The following is a 22106-nucleotide window of genomic DNA, read 5'->3' on the forward strand; positions in this document are numbered from 1 at the left end:
GAAGTGATACACACCTGTCCAACTGTTTTCAAACATGCCTTGTAGAATCCCAAGGTGAAGACACCTCCATTACACAGAGTCTGGAGCAACTTTATGCATACCCAGCTTAAGAACCCTCTCTTTGCTTTGCAGCCCAGTAGAAAATTGTAACAAAGAAAAGGAAACAACACAAGATCTACATACCCAGTGACACAGACATTCTAGACACAGGTCCAGAAACTGCAGCTTACTGTATAGGGCATACTTTTGCACTAAATGTAGAGTTTGACACTGCTTCTGAAGAGTGGAAGAACATCACTTACAGCACATGCATGTGAATGTCAGACACACAGGCACAGCCTTGGCGCTGGGAGAGATGAAAGCTCCTGCAATAGTGCATCACGGGGGGGGGGGGGGGGGGAGGCCACTGGGGGCATGTGGAATCCCAATTGCTGCTGCTGAGGCATTAAGAGCAGGGATTACATTCCTAAATACAATTATGCAAGAAAGGCAAAATGCGCCGTTTCCCAGATTCTACACAATTTTCACAGCAGTGATTTTCACTTTTGAGGAGCACCTAAGAAGCCCCTGAAGTCCACCATAATTTCTATTATTTACAAACTAGATAGGAAAAAAATCATTTATACACTCATTAACAAATAGTCTCTTCTAGGCTGAAAATTTCATTCTTCAAGGAAACTAAGAAAACAAAAATTGTGTACAAAAATATAAATATCTTTACAGTCTGCAGGCCCTTCACTTCCAACAGCTTAACAGTGAAGAGTAACTACAGTTTATTGAATAAGTGGTGGCAGAAGAGAATAAAAAATACATCTTGTGATTCAAATACTGCCCTATTTCCCTGGTAATGAGCATTTTTTTTTTTTTTTTGCTATACACATCTTGCGTAAATGCAATGAGAACCTCTGAGTACCTTTCCTGAATTCATTAAGAAATGGATGGTTTGGAAGGACGCACGCACGCGCGCGCGCACACACACACACACTTATTTTCATGTCCCAATAATCCTGAAAGGGTCACTTCTTGTAAATGTATTTGAGATGTATATGTCTTCAAGAACCATGAGGAAGGGAGGAAACAGGGAAGGAAAGAGAGGAGAACGGAGACAAATGACACTCAAACTACCTCAGCAATGCTTTTAAAGAGTTAGCAATCTGGTACCCAGATGGATTTCTCCTGTCTGAATCTGTTTGTTCTGGATGCTATCTCATTCCCAGCATGCTCAAGGAAGAACATTGCAGGGTTTTATCTTTTTAAAATTAGCTAACTAAAAAAACAACACTGGGGTGTTGCAATTATCACTATGAAAATTTCCTTCTTCACCTTAAAATGGGAGTTTAGGATTTCATATGGAAATGATGTAGGTAGAAACTAACTAGAGAGAGTAGGAGCAGGAAGATAATTCTCACTCACTGAAGAATAGAGATTTTTAACATTAGCATTCTGAGAAATCTATCCCCGATCTCCCTTTCCTCCACCCAGGGCAACCAGTTTGAACAAGCTTGCTCCAATCTCATTTACACAAGTTCATTACATTTTGTGGGCTGTGCACAAACTGCAGATGTGAACACCCCTGCTTCTGCATAGATAGTTAATTTGGCTGGTAAAACACTAGTACTCCTGATTTCTTCTCATCCAGAAATAACTGCATCTCTGTTAGGTATGAATCTCTCAGTGGCCTGGGTCCATCAGACCTCTAGTTTCATAAACTCTTTGTCAAGGACCCACTGTTGGAAGGATACCATATGCCCAGCAATGGTAATACATCATCATCTTTCTTTCTGGGGGATAAACATCCAGAACACAGTAGTGAGGTAAAATTTATGTTAGCACAATTAAAGTTTCATAGCGTTGATTTCTCAGCTTGGGGCCTGCCCTCAGTCAGAAGAGTGCACTGATACCATATTTTCTTTACAGGGATACAGGAACAAATGTCTGGAGACAAGGGAAGATGTTAAAACTCAAGATACAAATTCCTTTCATAGTCCAAATTGCTCCAGATTTTCCTTTCAGTCTCTGAAAAATCCAAGCATTTATTTGCCTGCAGAATTTGAAGGCAAGGTCCCAATACTGTTCAATTTTGCAACCACAGATGCTAATGTGGGCATTATTTTGCTGTCCTGTCCTTCCAGCTCAGTTGAAGGTAATTTAGTTTTTAAACCAATGGGTGCCAGTTTTGCAACTACAGGTGCCAATACTGGCATCACCTTGGTACTCTGCCCTTCTGAGTCTAATGGAAGAGTTGCAATTTTTAACCCAAGTGGTGCCAGTTTGGGCATAGGCCTCCACAGTGTGTCAGTGTTACCAGCTTCTAGATTAGTTTTCATCTGCAGGATTGGAGGAGACACATTGGTCTCTACCAGGGGATCTAAGGTTTTACCACCTCCACCATCAGTTACTGAGAGGTTGGCAATTGGGTCCTTCATTTCAGAGCCTATCACTATCTTCAAAATATCTGCTTGAGATGAAGGCTCTGCAGAGTTCCTCTCACCATCAGTAAGGTCGTCATCTTCCAGGTGAAGCAGGAGGGGGCTTATGGAGCCACTACTCTCTCGAACTTCAGAAAGGCCCTTGAAACTGCTACCCAAGTGACCAAACTGGAAGGAGGCTCCATCTGCAGTGGTCAGGTCACTGGCAGTTCCCCTCCGCGTTTCGGAGTCTTCTGGAGAAAAGTCTGAGCTCAGGGTACCGGGCAGCTCTGACATGCCAGAAGTGTCATCGTTCAGCTGCTGATTGAGAAAGGCAATTTCATTGAGAAGTGAAGTGAGGGTTTCATCAGTGTCATCACTCTCCTCAATGCTGCCCAGTAACTCACTTGGGTCTAGTTCTGCTTCCTCCATTGCAGAGGCTACCTTCCTCAGTTCCATTTCTATCCTGGAGTCTTTGAGATCTTTAACCTGCAGCTTGCGGAATGGAGAATCCTTTGGCTTCAACCTTTCCCCTCCCTGATCAGTCTCTTTCCTCCTCCCCTGGCTTCCAAGAAACTCTCCAATGCAAGACTTTTTAGCAAAGGACTCTGAGGAGTCCTTCACACTGGGTACATTTCGAATCTGTGGAAAGCTGTTGTCTTTATTTTCAAGGAAAATTTGTGTGGGCCCTGTGGCATTTCTCCCATCTCCACAGCTGTCTCCAGGAGATGCCTTGTTTTTTTCTTCTGAAAGGATGTCCTCATTCCGCCTACTTTCATGAGGTCCTGCTTTCAGGGACGGCTCAGATGTCTGGGCAACAGCACCTGGGGTTACATGAGAATTCTTGTTTCTATTCAGGTTTAAATTCACACCCCCTTCAGCAGCCAGTGATGTCACATTAACAATCTTTGGCATCATGAATGAATCTTCACTCTCTGCAAAACCAAACAAAGCAAAACCCATCAGGATCACTGGTGACTGAAGCTGAAGACAATCTGCCCCCTCCCACATCATCTTTCCCCCCCAACAAAACCATCCCTACAAAGTGTGTAAAGCATCTGCCCAAATACAGTCTTGAGCTGTTTGTACCTTTTTTCCCCCTTACAACCTTAACATTCAATCCACTCTGAAGAGTGAGTCGTATAAACAACATGAAATCTCATGATGTCTATTGTCTGCAGAATTTTTGTTTTTGTTTTTTAGTTGAGCACGTTTGATAGAGGTTTTCCCCCCTAAGGCCAGCCCTTGCAAACTCATCTTAGGATCTTTTCCCATCTGTCAGTTGACTACCAGTAGTAAGAGTTCTGCAGACAAAATTCAGCCCTCAGGTACATCTGTATCTTCAGGCTATGTCCCTCAATGCCATGTGTGCAATTCCTCCTATTTTCAGTGGATTGTCACAAGCGAAACTGATTGGAATTTAGCAAACAATTCTTCTGGTGATACACAAGACAGAAATCCTCACACACTGTCTCTTAGATGTGCTTGCTCTCCAGAAGCAGAAGTAAAAGCAATGTTTATTCATTTGCCCTGAAGTCAGTAGATATAACTACTACAGAGCAGGCCTGTGCAGAAGTACCACTTCCACATTACTTTTCAGAATAATTATTAGTTCATTCTAATTATTAGTGGAATTACTGCCATCATTCACTAAGCTAAGTTTACCAGCCTCTCCTTTTCCAGAGCTTCTTCAGCGAAGAGGAATTTTCTAAAGTGGGTTGGTGAAAGCCATGTAATGGTCACTGCCATCAAGAAATACCACTGTATTTGCACAATAATTTACTGTACACTTGAAAATTATGTTTCCTGCATGTTTTGTCTCTCAGCAAGATACTGCATATTTCAGGGACCCTATATACTCACTTACTGGTAGCATCTGCTTTGGATTCCAAAACAGTTTCCAAACATGATAGTCAGATTTTCCCCAGCCCTACATCTGAAACTGACCTTTTCCTTTCCTCCTTAGCTCCATATGCCCTATTACATGGGTATCTCCAGTACGATGGTGAGTGGCCTCCTCTTGGAGTTCTATGCAGTGGATGACAGGAAGCTCTACTAATATAAACATCCACTATCTTCTGCCTAAACCCCATGCACAATACTTCTGTCAAATGTTTCAGCTTTAATAGTGTCAGACATGAGAGTTCCAAGATGGCTCAAACCTTAAGTGCTGCTGAATAGGAGGTCAAATAAATGCCCCCTCCATCTCTCAACATAATTTTACTGAGAGCTACAAAACTGTGAAGGTGAGATGCAGTGTTATTTACTATCCTGAAGAAAAGCTGAACCTAAATATTTGCAAAGAGAGCTTTTCATACCCCCAAACATAAGGATTTGTGAATGACGAACTTACCTAAAGGAGGTTCTGCAGCTGTTCCTACAGCAGGGGGCACTGGGTTACTGGCAATGGTTGACAATGTAATGGGAATGGCTGAGTTAGTGAGGATGCCTTTCACTTGGACAGGAACGGTTGAGCCTGGTAGCTGAATCATCACGGATGCAATACCTTATTTGGGAAGAAAAGCAATTCTTTTTTAGATACTGGCTCAAAAATAGAAAATACAGCACTTAGCTCCATGCTGTATCTGATACTATACTACCATCTGAAAGCAGTCTAAGAAATGGTTATCTGATTGTTCTATTTCTAATACAGATCAGCCCGATACTCTCCCTTCTACACAACATTTCAGATATTTTCCCTCTCTCTTTCATTTGGAAATACTAACATTCAACAATAGATTCTATTTACCTGATGATAAAACCATAAATAGCTCAATTGACTTGGTTAACATTTTGATTGCATAATCAAGTATCTTTGTTTTATATAACAGGTATATTTCAGTAAGAATCCACCATACTCAGTGAAGTTGTGAGAATACAGAAAGAATTATATAAAGGACCCTATTGGTGAGGCACACGCCTTCTTAGGGGAAAAAATATTATTTTATAAACTGAAGTGCATAAATGAACAGAGATACAGATTCAATACCAATTCTTATCTTCCAATAAATCTGCTATCGTGACCTTACCTGGCTGTGTTGTCACTGTGTTGCTGGCAACTTGAGGCTTTAGCTCAGCTTGCAGGAGTGTGGAAGGAACAGCAGCTACCTGTCCTGGCATCAGGGGGCTCTTCAGTGTAAGTACCTGCCCTTGTGGAGTCATCACTAGGCTGGCAGTAGTTAATGTAATAGGAGAGGATGTGGTCTCGACTGTATAAAAACACAAATATAAACCATACACTGTAAGTGATATTTCTGACACTGCATGCCAAAAGGCCTTTAACCAAAATAAACTTACTAGCTGACAGAAGTTCTTTTTTGGGTGAATATCAATGTTGGTGTCCTCAGCCCACTTTGTTTAATTTGGACAATTTTCTCAGCTACAATTGGCAAACTCAGATTACCTTAATTTCCACATGTGCAGACCTCAGACCCCACATAGCCAATCACAGAAGAAGTTAATGTGTTTTTTGTAAACAGCCAGACTTTCTCTGACTGTACCTTAGAATGTACAATATACATAACATCTGCAAACATCCTTGTTTTAATACTTCACCTTTACTTTGTACTAAATTAATAAATTTATAGCAAGATGGCTACACAAAGCAGGCTGCTATTTTCCCCCCAAGATATCCCATTATATATTTTTTCCCTTTGCAACTAGATCAAACATATATCTTTCCTAGCCTACCGGCGGCCTGGCCTCCTTTCCTGGCGAGTATTAATGGCTTCCCCCGCCTATTTGTCACAATCATTTGTCCCAACTCTTTGGAGGAAGTGGAGGATTCTTCTTGCTCTCTGCTGGGCTTGGTGGACACAACAAGCTCCTCTGGCTCAACTTGTTTCCTCTTCTTTTGTGCTTCTACTGCTTTCTGTTTGGCATAAATGTATTCTAGCTTCTTCAGGACCACCTCTTCTGTCTTACCTACAGAAAGATTAGCAGAGACAGAGAGTCAATATGTCCTCAGATTCAACTTGCTTCCAGGACTAAGAGTTGGAATGGAACCATGCAGATCCAGCAGGTTAACCCCAATTAATTTTTTTTTTTGGCGGGGAGGGGCAGTAAACCCCCTTCAATTTCCAAAGAACAGTCTAGCGCACACCACAGAAACAAGAAAATGTATCAACATTTAGCCAAAATTTCCTTTCTTCAAGGAGAAACATTAGATCTTACAATAGGTCTTCAGCCTGTCTGCATCTTTGATAGACAGAACTCAGACCTAACAACCAATGGCTCAGGGATATATGTCCCTCCCTGACGGACAGGTTGCCAGTTGAGAACTTTCACAGCTACAATGAAAACTGTGTTGTCCTTAACTATGAAAACATTGACAGCTAGGCACGAAAACATTATTTACTTATCTATGAATGGGGATCCCTTATCTTACCCAAAGTTGTTCAGATCTGTAGATCTTACTATTCAAAGAAAGGAAATTTTAGAGTAAGCTCATATAAATTTTAATATTACTCAGAACAGTAAGATCCACAGACTGCACAAAGGGATTTTATCAACAGTGTGTAGGTATGGCGAGAATTTACCTAGGAATTTAGCTTAATATATGATCAAAACTGACATACCTATACACAGAAAGACAAAGTGGTGAGGTAATATCTTTTATTGGACAACCTCTGTTGGTGAGAAACACAAGCTTTTGAGCCACATAGAGCAGACCGATACGGCTACAACTACACTACATATAACTGTACACAGGCTGTTTCCCAAATGACAAGAGGTACTATATAATCAATACCATCCTTCCAACTACAGCAGCAGGGGAGGCTTACCTACCAGCTCTGAAGCATATTATAAAGGACCAGGAGGCTGTCTTGCAGATTTCTTCTTAAGAACAGTACGTCTCCATCTAGAGGCATGTACTGCATTTACGGAGTGTGACCAGAGTTCACTAAAAGACAAATTCTTTGCCTCATATGGCTCAAGTATGCGCCACCTGATCCACCTAGACATGTAAGATTCTGAAAAACAAAACACTCACTCCTCCCTGCTTACACCCAACAGATAGACTGCAAATACTGAGCTTGATTTCTTTAATGTTTTACATTTGTCTAGAACTTTTTTTGTGCTAGGTGGACATCCCGGGTGCCACAGCTTTTCCACGAGGCACAATGGTTTGGGACAGAAGGACTTTAGTCCTATCACCCATAACTTATGAAATATGAAGTTCAGTTTACATGCCTAGATGAATATCAGGATCATCCTGAGAACCAGTTTGTCAGCATGGAATATGCAATATTTGTATTCTCAGGACAGTGCTAATTCCATATCCCATCTGGCTGATGCAGCTGTTACCATAAAAGCCAGTAGACAGAGCAATAGTATAGGGACAGATCCTTTGGAAGGTTGAAAGGATGTCATGAAAGGAATTAGCACCAGACTGATGTCCAAAGTTGAAGCCCTTTGTTGCTGTTGAGGATATAGGAGAAAGGCTCTTTGGACAAAACTATTTCTGGAGGAAGTGAAATATTCTTCTCTCTGGATATCCCCAGTGCACTGGATACTAAGATCCTAAAGCTCTGTAGCAGGAAGGTATGTCCACACTTCCTTTACCTGTGGAGGTGAAACAAAAGTAGCGGATCTCTTCAGCAGCAGGGTTGTTTCCCTGAGCCAGTGATTGACAGGTCTGAATTCTGTCCTCAAAAGCTGCAGATGAGCTGAAGATCCACTTTAGAATCTTTGGCCCTTACTGCTTGAAGAAATAAATACTTCCTTTTCTGTATTTATGACACTGTACCTTATATTATCACAAATACACCCCAATCCCAAAATCAGTCTTCTTTCTTAGAATCTATGGGCCAGATTCTCAAAGGTATTTTATGGGAGTTAGGCACCTATGTACCTTTGAGGAGCTAACCCTAAATCTCATATCCGCACGTTCTACCACCTCTGCATATATCCACTAATGGCCACCCCACTCCCTCAAGTCCTTTCTTTCACTATTCCAACCACTATGTCCCCGTAAACTACCTCACCTGAAAGTGTGGATACTTTACGGATCAGAATGTCTTGTTTGCGAGTCAGTAAGTTCTTCTGCCCAATCAGTTTATCTGCCTGATCAGTCAACCCCTGGATCTCTTCGTAGGCCTAAAGCATGTCAGAATACCAGTTTAGAGACCAAGCTAAAGCATACAAAACAGAAATAAGTATTTCTCCTTTCCCAGTCAAAAAGGCATTTTGAAAGTCTCCCTACAGACATTTTCCATCATTATTTTAAGAAATCGGGAGACAGAAGAAGAAAGTTCAGTCACCATGTTGTAATGTTTCTCTGAATGCAATTGAAATAGGATGAATGTTGGTTTCTTCCACTTCATGTTTATGCACATCTAGTGTCACATCTAGTCTAACCTGTATAACAAAAGCTACCGAACTGCCCCCAAATAATTCCTAGATCATGTATTTCAAAAAAACACCCACTCTTGATGTAAAAATTGTCAATGATGGAGAATCCATCGCGATTCTTGATAAATTGTTCCAGTGACTAATTACTCTCGCTGTTAAAAATTTATACTGTATTTCCAGTCTGAATTTGTCTTGCTTCACGTTCTAGTCATTGGATCATGATATACTTTTCTCTGCTAGACTGAAGAACCCAATATTAAATATTTGTACCATGCAGGTACTTTACACTGTAATCAAGTCACCCCTTAACCTTTTCTTTGTTAAATTAAATAGATTGAGCTTTCGTCAGTCTATCATTATAAAGCACATTTTCTAATCCTTTAATCGTTTTCATGGCTCCTCTCTGAACCCTGTCCAATTTATCAACATCCTTCTTGAACTGTGGACACCAGAACTGGACACACTATTCAAGCAGCACTTTCACTGGTGCCAAATACAGAGGTAAAATAACCTTGCTACCCTATTTCAGATTTCCAATTTATGCATCCAAGGATTATATTAGCTCTTTTGACCACAGTATCAAACTGGAAGCTAATGTTCAGCAGATTATCTACCATGACTTCCAAATCTTTTCCAGTCACTGCTTCCCAGGATAGAGTTCCCCATCCTGTAAGTATGGCCTACATTCTTTGTTACTAGATGTAAACATTTACATTTAGCACTATCATACTGCATATTGTTTGCTTGTGCCCAGTTTGCCAAGTGATCCAGATCACTCTGTAGCAGTGACATGTCCTTTTCATTTACCACTCCCCAATGTTTGTCTTACCTGCAATCCTCATCAGTGATGATTTTATGTTTTCCTCCAGATCATTAATAAAAATGTTAAACAACACAGGGCTAAGAAACCATCCCTGCAGGACCCCCCCTAGAAACACAGCCATTTGACGATGAGTCCCTACTTACGATTACATTTTGATCCATATCAGTTAGCCAGCTTTTAATTCATTTAATGTGTGCCATGTTCATTTTACATTTCTCATTTTTTTAATCAAAATGTCCTGTAGTACCAAATCAAATGACTTTACAGAAGTGTACATATATTACAACACTCTTATCTTTATCAACCAAAACATCAAAAAAAGATATCAAGTTAGTTTGACAGGATCTATTTTCCATAAATCTATGTCTAGCAGGTAATTGACACAGCCCTAGGAATGCAATGTACAGATGAGCATAATTATTTATGGCTCTTCATTATGTGCTGTTTGTTTCCTTTCATTTACAGTTTTGTACCTAAATGCTATGCTGAAATAAAATATTTCACGAAGGGCTCTCTCTTCTTACATTAGAGAGATTTGTCTACATTATTTATCAAAACTGTCTGGTTGTACAATTTAAAATTGCCAAGGCACACTGGCTTTTACTTTCCAGAGTTAAATTCACAACCCTAAAAATTTGCTCTTGAATTAACCCTTTTCTCCCCATTGTGAAATAATTGCACTCAGGTGAACAGAATTTCTACACTCACCACTAAAATATTTTTCATATCACTACACTGTTTCTCAAAGACCTGATGTCAGTTTTGCCCCACATTAAAGGAATTTTTCTCCAGATGAGCTTGGGCTGTAAAATGCCTACTTGTTTGAGGATGTAGCACTTGGAGACCTTTGGAAGGCTATGTAGTCCCAGAGCTCTTTTCAGCTTTTCAAAAAGATCCCTCATTTCATTGCGACGTCGGCGTTCATTTGCTGTGTGTGTTTGGCGGTAATGAGCAAAGGCCTCTGCCTCATTCTTCTGTTTTCTGTTCCAGAATTGGGGTTTCTGTTGGAAAAGAAACCATGTGACTATTTCAAATCAAAAACTAACTCAAGGGGAAAAAATGCAAGCCTGATTTACAGAGTCATTAAGACACATTTCTATGTAAGTCACATCACTACTGAATAAAACTCTGCTGTTTAGCTACAAGATCTTCATGAAATCTGAAGATTCGTGAAAGCATAAAACACTACAGGATGTGTGGAATATAATGAAAGGGGGCCAGAATATCAGAGTCACCAATGAAGATGAAGGTCCAGCAACCTTTCCACTCAAAGGCATTCAGAAGATAACAGCTTTTCATGTATGGATACATTATATATCTTCACATAAGGCAGACACTGTGCAATACAAGGCTTGACTTTAATATTATATAACACACTTGTAACCTCATCTCCCCAAAACCTAACCTTTGTCTAACCTCTCAAAAAAAACAGTAAACCTTGTAAACCATCCAATCAAACAAAACATATTAATTTTCCTTGCAGTTAAGCCAATTTCATTCATATTTAGGTGAGTGAATATGGAGGGAAGGGGATAAGAAGGCACTTTAGATAAGATTGTGGGGGGAAGTTAATAAGCAAATTAAATTTAAGATACTAATCACTTCATTCTATGATTACAACTAAATTAAAAATGCATCACAAAGCAGTCTCTGATTAAATCAGCTGCCACACAGGCAGATATCCATCATGCTCAGGCATGATTTACTCCTCTCTCCACTCTAGGTTGGTAGGTCTGTTATTTTGTTACTCTGACAGGTGCAGTATATATTCTATTATTTTAACCTGTGAAGCAGTACTGTACTCCTTACAGGCCTCTTCAAACAATAGGAAGTTAGTCTAAATTTTTGAGGTGATTTTGAGTCTATGAAAAGACTCTTTTTGAGTTCAATGGTCTTTGGATCAAAAGATCTTTATCAGATCACTTTAATTTTGCCAAAGTGTAGGCCATTTAAACTAAGCTATCACTTTCAGCAATCCAGTTTCCTTTTGACAAGCAGCAGTCGTGTTTATAAGCCCTATACTCCATTCCCAGACACAAAAAACATAATTCTCAATTTGATACATGATATGCATTTTCACTGCAAATTACACATGCCAGAAACAGAAAATCTAAGACATCTTAAGAGTTAATAAGATGCAATGGCAGTGAAGGCAGTTATTTCTTACTGTTCAAATTTAAGCCCTGATCCAAAGGCCATTGAAGTCAATGGCAGTCTCTCTTAAAATTAATGAGCTTTGGAATTAGGCTCCTACCCAGTTTGATACTAAGAGGAAAAAGAAGAGTAAATATATACCTTAGAAGACTTGTCTGCCACCTTCTCATCCGAAGGATTATGAATACGGTGCCTGGAAGAGATGCATGAAGTTTTTCCGAACATTACTCATTTCATGTACTCTATTCTCATTAACTACATTCCCAACAGCCTTAGAATTCTCCATGCTTATCCCTTGAAATGAATTTTCCTTGCAACTATATGGAGGTGGTATACTGCTGCCAGCGCTGCTCCAAGAGTGGGCTCCATTTTGGACCCCACAGACTTTAGACAAATCTGTTTCAAAACTGTAAAATTACCTTGTAAGGCAAAATGGCAAGCATATACTTCTAAAATCTGCCAATGTCTGCCAGTAGCAATCTCAGTAATGCAGAGGCTACAGGTGGACTATAGGGCAAAAACAGTATTTCTGGCTTATTATTACTATCTTATGACAAAAATATAGACCCCAAATATCTACTCTTAAGATTTTTTTAAACATTAGAAATATTCACATTTAGTAATACCGTATCTTCACTTCCCCGTTTTTACTGAAAGATTTTGGCAATGTTTAGAGAGAATGGTCACATCACTGTCTGAGGCTGAAACATAAGCCGTACCTCTCAAAGGAGGAAAGGAAATGTTTTGAGATGTGCGATACCACCATCCAGATTCTTCAAAGATCTTGCCAAAATCCTTCAGCAAACAGAGGGAATTCAGGATCTGATATTCCTAACGTAGCAAACCAGAAGAAATAAAGGAAAACATCTGAGGCCACCTTTATACACCGTCAAAGAGCTTTTTTTGGTCTGTGCTTTGCGTTTAAAAGTAACAACAGCAACAAAGAATGAACAAACCAAGGTGGATTTTAAAAGTAGATAAAACAGTTTGTTCACTAAGGTTCTGGTCTCTCAATGACGTCAACGATGCCCTGCTCTGTTCTTTCTGTAGGAATGGAGCCTAAGACAACAAAATGTCACAGCCTGAAACTAACTGGCAATCCCTCAGCTACAGCAGTATATCTACTAGTGAGGGCAGAGGATCAGCAGAAAAGGGGCTGCAAAAAACAAACCACCTCAGACATTTCTGCTTATTTTCAGTAACTAATTAGACGGACCGTTGGCCCTGTTAAGATAAAGTGCTCATAAGACTGGAATGGACCCCGAGTCAGTCAATGCGGAGTCCCATTGCGCTGGGAAATCTGACTATAGAATTGGGGCCTTACTTTGTCTTACAATTTCTTGTAAACCTCTCGTTTAACCAGTTCATTTTCATGCCAATTCACTGGTAAAACAGAACTTTAGTTCTCTTGGTTGGTACAAAAGATGCTTACTTCTGTTTGGAAGATCCGATACTGGAAGCTGTGGCCTTCAGACGGGCAATGTTAATCTTCTCTGAAAGCTCCTCCACGGTCTCAATGTCCACAGGCTCATCATTCTCACTGTACTCACCGTCATTCTGAAATAGTTAATTTTTTAAAAAGCAAGCATGAATTCTGCACCTTAGCTCAGGCCAAACATTTTGTTTCACTCCAAACTCAAGATTGTTTCCTAATGTTATATTGCAATCTAAGTTTTGAAGATTGTTGGAAATACCAAAGATTACTGTAACTGGCAGAGATTAGAGAGACTGTGTTTGTCTGTTTACTTTGTGAATTTAACAGCACTTAATGCACGGTCAGTTTTACTCATTGATAATCCACTGCTCTTCTCTCTCATGCCACTAGCATGTTATCACCAATCTCGTACACTCCTGCAGAAGCAGCTTGTGCCCGTGGTCTTCTCCATGCCAGGCAAGTGGATGTTTAACCAGTGACAGAGGCAGTAAAAATGAAACCACATACACCTCTACCCCGATATAACGCGACCCGATATACCACGAATTCGGATATAACGCGGTAAAGCAGTGCTCCGTGGAGGCGGGGATGCGCACTCCGGCGGATCAAAGCAAGTTCGATATAACGCGGTTTCACCTATAACGTGGTAAGATTTTTTGGACCCCGAGGACAGCATTATATCAAGGTAGAGGTGTAGTTAGCAGGCAGGCACATTAAGAAAATAAGGAGGGTAGGAACATGGGTGGGCTCCAACTATGTCTGGTACATACCGCAAGACCCCCCAAAATAAATATCAACACTGAGAAGAAAAAGACATAATAATTTTTTTTAAACAACATACTATTTAAAAGGTGCTTTGTCAGAAAACTTGAATTTTTTGAAATTTGTCTATTTAAAAAATGCAAATTGCCAGTGTCCCTTTAAAATGTGCTAGGATGAAAATTAAAGGACACGGAAGTCTGCTGGTGCTGTCAGGCACAGAGAAGCTCACTACTGAAGGATTGTGGAAGTAAATGCATAGCAGGGTCACCCTTCACCCTCCAAGAAGAGACTGTGTTCATGTTATAGGTAAAAGTTCTCAAAGTGTCTAAGTTGCTTAAGTCCCATTGAAAAATCAATTAGGTTCACTTTAAAATGTTTTCCTACAGCTGTTTTTAATAATGAAAATTCCCATGGACGATGTGATTTTAAAAAATAATCCCAATAATATGGTCATCTCCAAATTTCCTCAGTGACCTTAAAAAAAAACCCCAAGAACACCAGCTGCAGAGATGAAAGTCTTTGGCCCAATAGTTAAAGGGCTGGAATAGTGAAGTTTGATGTGGCAGCCATGTAATTAGTGATATATAAAAACAAACAAACAATTTGCAAAAAAAAAAAAAAAAAGTCTTTATTTTTTGTATTTATGATCAATAGCTTACTTATACACTACAACACTCTTTCTCTTAATGGGATAAACTATAATCATGCCTCCATTCTAAACTTTATTTCACTCAAATACACTGAACTACCCCTAGATCACTCTCTCTTCCTGCTCTTCTCTTCTGTCTCTTTCCTTCTGTCTGTCCTTTCCTTCTTTATGCTGAGCTGCTTCCTCTCTTCTGCGAATTGTATACTTACCTGAAACCAACGCAGACATTTAATCACAAAAAATAGCAGCCCACAGATGGACTAAAAGAAGTAATGTGCACTTATTACAACAGAAAAGTGAGGCCTGTAATAACTAGTTCTCATGTTTTATGTCACCATTTTGCTACTTATTATTCACTTCTTATTACTCAGAATATGCAGAGCTATACATCTGCTTTAAGAAATTCTTGCTACTGATAGGTAGGAAAGAAAATTAAAATGTTGTACTAAATCTCAAGGTATTGGCAATTGGCCATGGATGAAGCTAAGCTACGCATTTAATCAGCAAACTTGAGATGCAGCAGCACAAAGCAACCACACTATCATTTATTAATTACACTACCTCTTGATGCTTGCAATGCAATACTTCCAATTGTCAATCATATAATTTCTTCAGTGAAACCTCAGCTTATGGGGATTTAAAAAGTGGTTCAATTTATAAAAGGAAAAATAAAAGAATTTCTTAGCTGATAATTTCCCTTCTACTAGCAGCATCTCCCACAGTTCTGTGATGCACGGGCTTTGCCTCCTTTCTGGAGACATCGGAGGCTGGTCAGCACTATTTCTAGGCTATGGTACTTGGACATGCCCCCTCACGCAGTCCCATCACAAAAGTTGTCCCAAAGTTGAATAAAAAACTCCCAACCGGACATTATTGTACCAAGGAGGATCAAACTGTAGGAGACATTGAGGGTAGAAAGGAAGTTATTAACAATTTCCCCCCCCCCCCCCCCCCCCCCCCCCCCCCCCCCCCGCAGCTCAGCTTCTCCCACATGGGAAGCACCAAGCAGTCAAACTATGGAATAGGGAGGAAAGAAGGGGAAAAAACAACAACCACCAGAAGAAACAGAACCCCCATATCTCCCCTCCAGTACAAAATGTGTCTGAACAAAATATCACAATATGCAACACCCTCCTACCAATGGATGCCCTCCACAGAAGACTGAAAACCTACTTTGTAGAGTTTGATAAATATATTCTACGAAGACTAAGATGGTGCTCTGCACATTTTCTCAGTTGCTTTCTACTCACAATGCCATTAGGAACCTTGTAGAGGGAGCCTGGATTCCCTCTGGGATTATGACCTCAATGCCTAGTATGCCAACCAGCACACTATTTTAATGTCTTATCTGCAGCAATTTTGGGGTCCTAAACATGTAATGAACATAACAAGATTGTGATGGGGTGTCCACCTCATAACAGGCCTAAGTAGGTTAAAAATGGCCAATTAACCCCATGAAAGGCTGCACCTGGAGAACAGTCAGGGCTGATAAGGCCTAATGGATGAAGCAGCCCAGCTGGGCAGGGGCAAGCTGACTTAGTACCAGGAAGCAGAGAGCAACAAGGGCTGCAGGAAGGAACTCTGCAGTCACTCCCTAGAGAGGAGGGGAGTTGGTAAGAGACAAGGAGGAGTTCTAGGGCAGAGTAAACCCTGGGATACTGCCTGGGAATACAGACTCTGGCAAGAACCAGAGTGAGGGTGAAGGAGCTGCAGGGAACAGAGGAAGTTTCACTGGTAACCCAGAGGGAGGCCAGAAAATAGGGAAGAAAGTAGGAAGGAGCCCAGGGAAACAGCAACATGGTCTGACATTGGGTAGACTATGGTTGCTTGAGATAGGGTCCCCCTGGGCTGCAACCCAGAGTACAGTAGAGATAGGCCCGGGTTCCCCATCAACCTCTGGGGAAGTGACACAGTTTGGGCAGTGGCTCAGAAGACTGCCTGAGACAATTCATCCAGTGGAACTTTGATATCCTGGAGGGAGAAAACTACAGTGACCTGGCCAGAGGGCCATGCTATGAAGAAGGAGCACCTCAAGCCACGAAGAGGGAATAACCTGACTCCAGAAAGACAGAGTGCGAGACAATGGGGTGAGAAACCGAAGGAGGAGACATCTGACTGGTCAAAAGCTAATCTCCAGATGAGCCATAGTATCAAATCCCTGTGCCTGGCAGAGCAAGGGTTGGCTGGTAGCAGCCTCTGACGCTTTTGAAAAGCTGTAATCACCCCTTAGACTTGGCTCAATACTTGCAGGGTTTCTCTGATGCTGTGGTGGGGCTCACAAAGAGACCTTTATAGAAGTACTCAACTGGGAGGACCCACAGAGTTAGAGCCTCAATGCTCCAGTGATTCCTCAGCTAGGGAGAGGAGATTTAAATTGAAAAGAACTCACTACTGCGTGAAAAATGAATAAACATTACAGTTAAAAAAATGGGGTTAGGAGACACTGAACCACCAACTTGGTCCACTTGCCAGATAAAGAATTTCTGATGGGCTTCAAAAGAAGATATTGCTAAGTGCCATAGCTTACCAACAGTGCTGAACCACCTATGGTATCTTCAGAGAGGAGGCACAGCCCATCCGGAACAGAACTGTGGGAGACCCTGGGCTGCAGAAAAGAAAAAAGAAAAACTAGCCCTGTTTAACATATACAGTTATTAAAAGACACACTGGTAGTGAACTGATATTTTTTGCACATGCAACAAAGGTCCAAAATAATCTAGGTATAAACAAGTCAGGGGGGAAAAAAAAATTCTTTCCCATAATGGAGCTGCAATTAATGCTATAGGTGGCACTCTCCTCCCTCATCCCTTCTCCTGACACATATGGTGAATCCAAACTGACCACCCTCCTGGCTACTAAAATATTTTCTACAGCTTTCCCAATTTCAACAGAAAGAACATCATTGTGATTCTAGATGGCAAGGAGATAAGATGGGTTCTCCAAAGCAAGCAGCAAGGATGTATTTAGGCACAACTGTTATGCTGCAGGGAAATGTCTTCAAAAAGGGATGCGAGGATCAAGAAAACCAGAACAAGATACTTAACGTTTGTAGCGGGGATACATCTTACAGAATGTGGTGCAAAAAAAATCTCACCTTGCAGTTTGATTAAGGATAGCCAGAATGGTTCAAGACATCTGAATCCAATCTAATGACAGTCTTAACATATATTAATGAGGTGACATATAATGAAAGTTTAGCTTATGTACTGAACTGTTTTTCAAGAATCATCTGATTAATGTACGTTGGCAGAGATTAATGGTTACAGTAAATAATCATGAAATTAAGAGGGGGAATGAATACAAAACAGGTTTAACAGGCAGAAGCTGGGGGGAGGGATAGCTCAGTGGTTCGAGCATTGGCCCGCTAAACCCAGGGTTATGAGTTCAATCCTTGAGGGGGCCATTTGGGGATTTAGTTGGGTATTGGTCCTGCTTTGAGCAGGGGGGTTGGACTAGATGACCTCCTGAGGTCCCTTCCAACCCAAATAATCTAAGAAGAAAAAAAAAAAAAAAACACTGGCCAGTTCTGATGTGTTTTAATCCTCCAGGACTGACCAGTTTCCCCAAAAAGAGAGGGGAAAAAAAAAAAAAAAAAGGGAGTGTCTAGGGGTACTGTATCAGAGAAGAACAAGTCTCTGTGGCGACTAGGATAGGATATTCTTAGGTTTAGTTAGTTACAGCATACAATAGCACCATCACCATGGGAACCTCCATCCCTCATCCCATTTCTCCTTACTTTGCTGCTACATCCTCCTACCTAAGTCACATGGAAAAGAGGCTGAACAGAGATTCCCTGGCCTGAAGTCTAAAAGCTGCTCCACACTAAGAGAAACAGAACAGGAGCACCCTGACAGTCACGGACTGCTGAGGGTTCTGATGGTGGAGATAGGGAAGGAGTACAAGAGAGCTCTCTCATTTGAGAGGGAGACAATAAAAAGAAGAGTAGAGAGAGGGGTTAGATTGTTGAGGGAGAACACCTGAGAGAGTATGGAGAAGGAAAGAGAGAGAAATAGCCCAGTTTTATCTGCTTTTGCCTCTCACTTTAGAATTTTAAAAGACAAGTACACTCAGTCTAAGAACAAAAAGAAAGTGTAGACTGAAGTTTTTCAAGTTGGAACAGAGTAAAATAAACATAATACCCTAATTATGTTTTGCATTTCCCCTCCCCCCCCACAGACACAGTGAAAGTTATAGCAAGAATCCAAAACATTAGAGCCTACTATCCCACAAAAAAACCACCACCAATAAAACATGAAGGTGAGTGAAGAGTGCAGACACACATCAGTGGGCTGACTGCATGCTACTTTTCAAGAACGTTAAAAAGAATTAAACTACTTTAATTCAACCCTTCCTTACCATCTTAGCACTATCTGTCTCTGCAAAAACATGCACTATGTAACACATTGGTTCCATACACTGATTCTCCCCTACCATGTGTGATTATCTATCACCACATAAGTTTTGCTCTTTTCATGTACGTGTTCTGACAGCTTGATCTGAGCATATGAAATTTATATATGGAAACACACTAGTTCTGTGCTGATGACACTTAGATAACTGAATGCTACATGAAATAATATGGCCCTATTCTATGAAGTCCTAAGCATCTTTCCATGAGGAGCAGGGTACTCAGCATCTGGCAGGATTGGGCTTTTATTGAATAGTGGAAAATGAATGCTTTCAGTATGCTATTTGTATAATCAGGAATTTGTAATGTGTGTGTGCATGGCCATAAATAGGGCCCTACCAAATTCATAGCCATGAAAAGCTTGTCACAGACCGTGAAATCTGGTCTCTCCCAATGAAATCTGATCTTTTGTGCGCTTTTATCCTATACTATACAGATTTCATGGGGAGACCAGCGTTTCTCAAATTGGGGGTCTTGACCCAAATGGGAGTTGCAGGGAGGTCACAAGGTTATTTTAGAGGGGTCATGGTATTGCCACCCTTACTTCTGTGCTGCCTTCAGAGCTGAGCAGGCGGAGAACAGTAGCTGTTGGCCGGGTGCGCCCAGCTCTGAAGGCAGTGCCCCGCCAGCAGCAGCGCAGAAGTAAGGGTGGCAATGCCATACCATGCCACCCTTACTTCTGCGCTGCTGCCTTCAACGCTGGGCAGCTGGAGAGTGGCGGCTGCTGACTGATTCAATCTGATTGGCTCTGTGGATATGGGGAAAGAGGCGGATGTGATATATCTTGACTTTAGCAAAGCTTTTGATATGGTCTCTAACACTATTCTTGCCAGCAAGTTAAAAAAGTATGGATTGGATAAATGGACTACATGGTGGATAAAAAGCTGGCTAGATTGTTGGGCTCAATGGGTAGTGATCAACGGGTTGATGTCTTGTTGGCAGCCGGTATCAAGCGGAGTGCCCCAGGGGACGGTCCTGTGGCTGGTTTTGCATCTTTATCAATGATCTGGATGATGGGCTTAATTGCACCCTCAGCAAGTTCGCAGATGACACTAAACTGGGGGGAGAGGTAGATACACTGGAGGGTAGGGATAAAGTCCAGAGTGACCTAGACAAATTGGAGGACTGGGCCAAAAGAAATCTGATGAGGTTCAACAAGGTTAAGTGCAGAGTCCTGCATTTAGGATGGAAGAATCCCATGCACTGCTACAAGCTGGGGACCGACTGGCTAAGCAGCAGTTCTGCAGAAAAGGACCTGGGGATTACAGTGGATGAGAAGCTGGATATGAGTCAGCAGTGTGCCCTCACTGCCAAGAAGGCCAACGGCCTATTGGGCTGTATTAGTAGGAGCATTGCCAGCAGATCGAGTGAAGTGATTATTCCCCTCTATTCGGCACTGGTGGGGCCACACCTGGAGTGCTGCTGGTGAGGCCATACCTGGAGTCCAGTTTTGGTCCCCCCCCCCCACAGAAGGGATGTGGATAAATTGGAGAGAGTCCAGCGGAGAGCAACAAAAATTATTAGGGGGCTGGGGCACATGACTTACGAGGAGAGGCTGAGGGAACTAGGGTTATTTAGTCTGCAGAAGAGAAGAGTGAGGGGGGATTTGATAGCAGCCTTCAACTACCTGAAGGGGGGTTTCAAAGAGGATGGAGCTAGGCTGTTCTCAGTGATGGCCCAGCTCTGTAGGCAGCAGCACAGAAGTAAGGGTGGAAATACCATACCATTCCATCCTTACTTCTGCGCTGCTGCTGGTGGTGGCTCTGCCTTCAGAGCTGGGCTCCTGGCCAGTAGCCACTGCTCTCCAGCTGCCCAGCTTTGAAGGCAGCGCTGCTGCCAGCAGCAGCACAAAAGTAGGGGTAGCAGTACCACAACCCCCCTACAATAACCTTGCAACCCTCCCCCCAACTCGTTTTTGGTCAGGACCCTACAATTACAACACCATAAAATTTCAGATTTAAATAGCTGAAATCATAAAATTTATGATTTTTAAAATCCTATGACCGTGAAATTGACCAAAATGGGCCATGAATTTCGACAAATGAATGAGATTATCTAGAGATTATCACCCACGGCTATCCCATCCAGTTCCACTCTTTACCCTAGGTTCTCAAACTTTTGTACTGGTGACCCCTTTCGCACAGAATATATAGAGGTGAAAAATAACAGACCTCAACCCTACTGTCCCTCTGCAAATTTGTGTACACAGAATCAATCCCTTACCTCTCTCTAAAAGTGCAAAGTTTCAAAAAGTTCAATGAATAGAAGATTGTTGGGGGCAGAATAGATCTGGACAAGGAGAAGAAGACTGGAGATAAATGTGAGAAGGGAGGGACAGGCAGTAGAAACAAAATTGAAACTGTTTGAGCACCATATTCCAGAAGTCTTGAGGTCTTTTTTCTCATTGATTTGAGATATACCAAACCATTCTCTCACTAGAAGGGAAAACTTAAAATGGCAGCAGGCTGTAAAAGAGACCCAGTTTGGGAATATTTTAATGAAGTTCCTCTACCTGTGGGTAAGATAGGCATGTGTGCAAAATGCAAACAGTGCAACAAAGAAATCCAAGGCCTGGTTGCCCGAACGAAACAACATCATAAGAAGTGTTCCTTCTCAGGAGGAAGCTGCGTTGAAGATGATGAAAGGAACATGTCTGAACATGCAGGATCTTCAGGTTGGTAAAGTTTTTTTTTTTCATACTTCTTTCTTAAGGACTGCCTGTCTTCCTTCTGGACTAGTCTTGATGTCTCATGTTTGAGCAAAAAATATAGTTGTTACTCTATAGTACTATCATTTTAGATGCAGTTGTGATAAAAAATAAATAGCTGAAATAGGCAGATCTTCCTTTTACAATTTCACCTTTAAAGTAGTACTGAGTGTCAGTGAATGCAATGAGTTAGGGTTACCATTCCTCCGGATTCCCCCGGACATGTCCGGCTTTTTAAGCTAAAAATAGCGTCCGTGGGGAATTTGTAAATGTCCGGACTTCCCCCTGATGCAGAGCACGCACGGCTAAAGGTGCTGCCGGCCGGACGGTGTCACTTACATGGGGCTCCGACACTCAGCCAGAGAGGGCTCCTCCTCCTCCCTCCCTCCCTCCCTGCATCGCAGAT

At 41.5% G+C, this 22106-nt stretch overlaps 1 protein-coding gene across 3 annotated transcripts in view; it reads right to left on the reverse strand.

Annotated features, from left to right (window-relative positions):
• Window positions 1-243: 243 nt before the first annotated feature.
• Window positions 244-22106, reverse strand: part of MGA (MAX dimerization protein MGA) — a 72722-nt gene continuing 50859 nt past the window's right edge. For 2 of the 3 annotated variants that reach the window (XM_029911445.1, XM_029911443.1), the window contains 9 exons: window positions 17113-17190; window positions 13172-13296; window positions 11881-11932; window positions 10404-10586; window positions 8396-8507; window positions 6099-6332; window positions 5438-5617; window positions 4762-4914; window positions 244-3343 (listed from right to left, as the gene is read on the reverse strand). In XM_029911445.1, the coding sequence (XP_029767305.1) occupies window positions 2034-3343; window positions 4762-4914; window positions 5438-5617; window positions 6099-6332; window positions 8396-8507; window positions 10404-10586; window positions 11881-11932; window positions 13172-13296; window positions 17113-17190 (2427 nt within the window). In that variant the 3' untranslated portion in view covers window positions 244-2033. The remainder of the gene's footprint in view (window positions 3344-4761; window positions 4915-5437; window positions 5618-6098; window positions 6333-8395; window positions 8508-10403; window positions 10587-11880; window positions 11933-13171; window positions 13297-17112; window positions 17191-22106) is intronic. The other variant, XM_029911444.1, reaches the window with a different exon arrangement.

The sequence above is a fragment of the Terrapene carolina genome, unplaced genomic scaffold (assembly GCF_002925995.2).
Source record: "Terrapene carolina triunguis isolate 2854851 unplaced genomic scaffold, T_m_triunguis-2.0 Scaffold96, whole genome shotgun sequence".
Lineage (NCBI taxonomy): Eukaryota > Metazoa > Chordata > Testudines > Emydidae > Terrapene > Terrapene triunguis.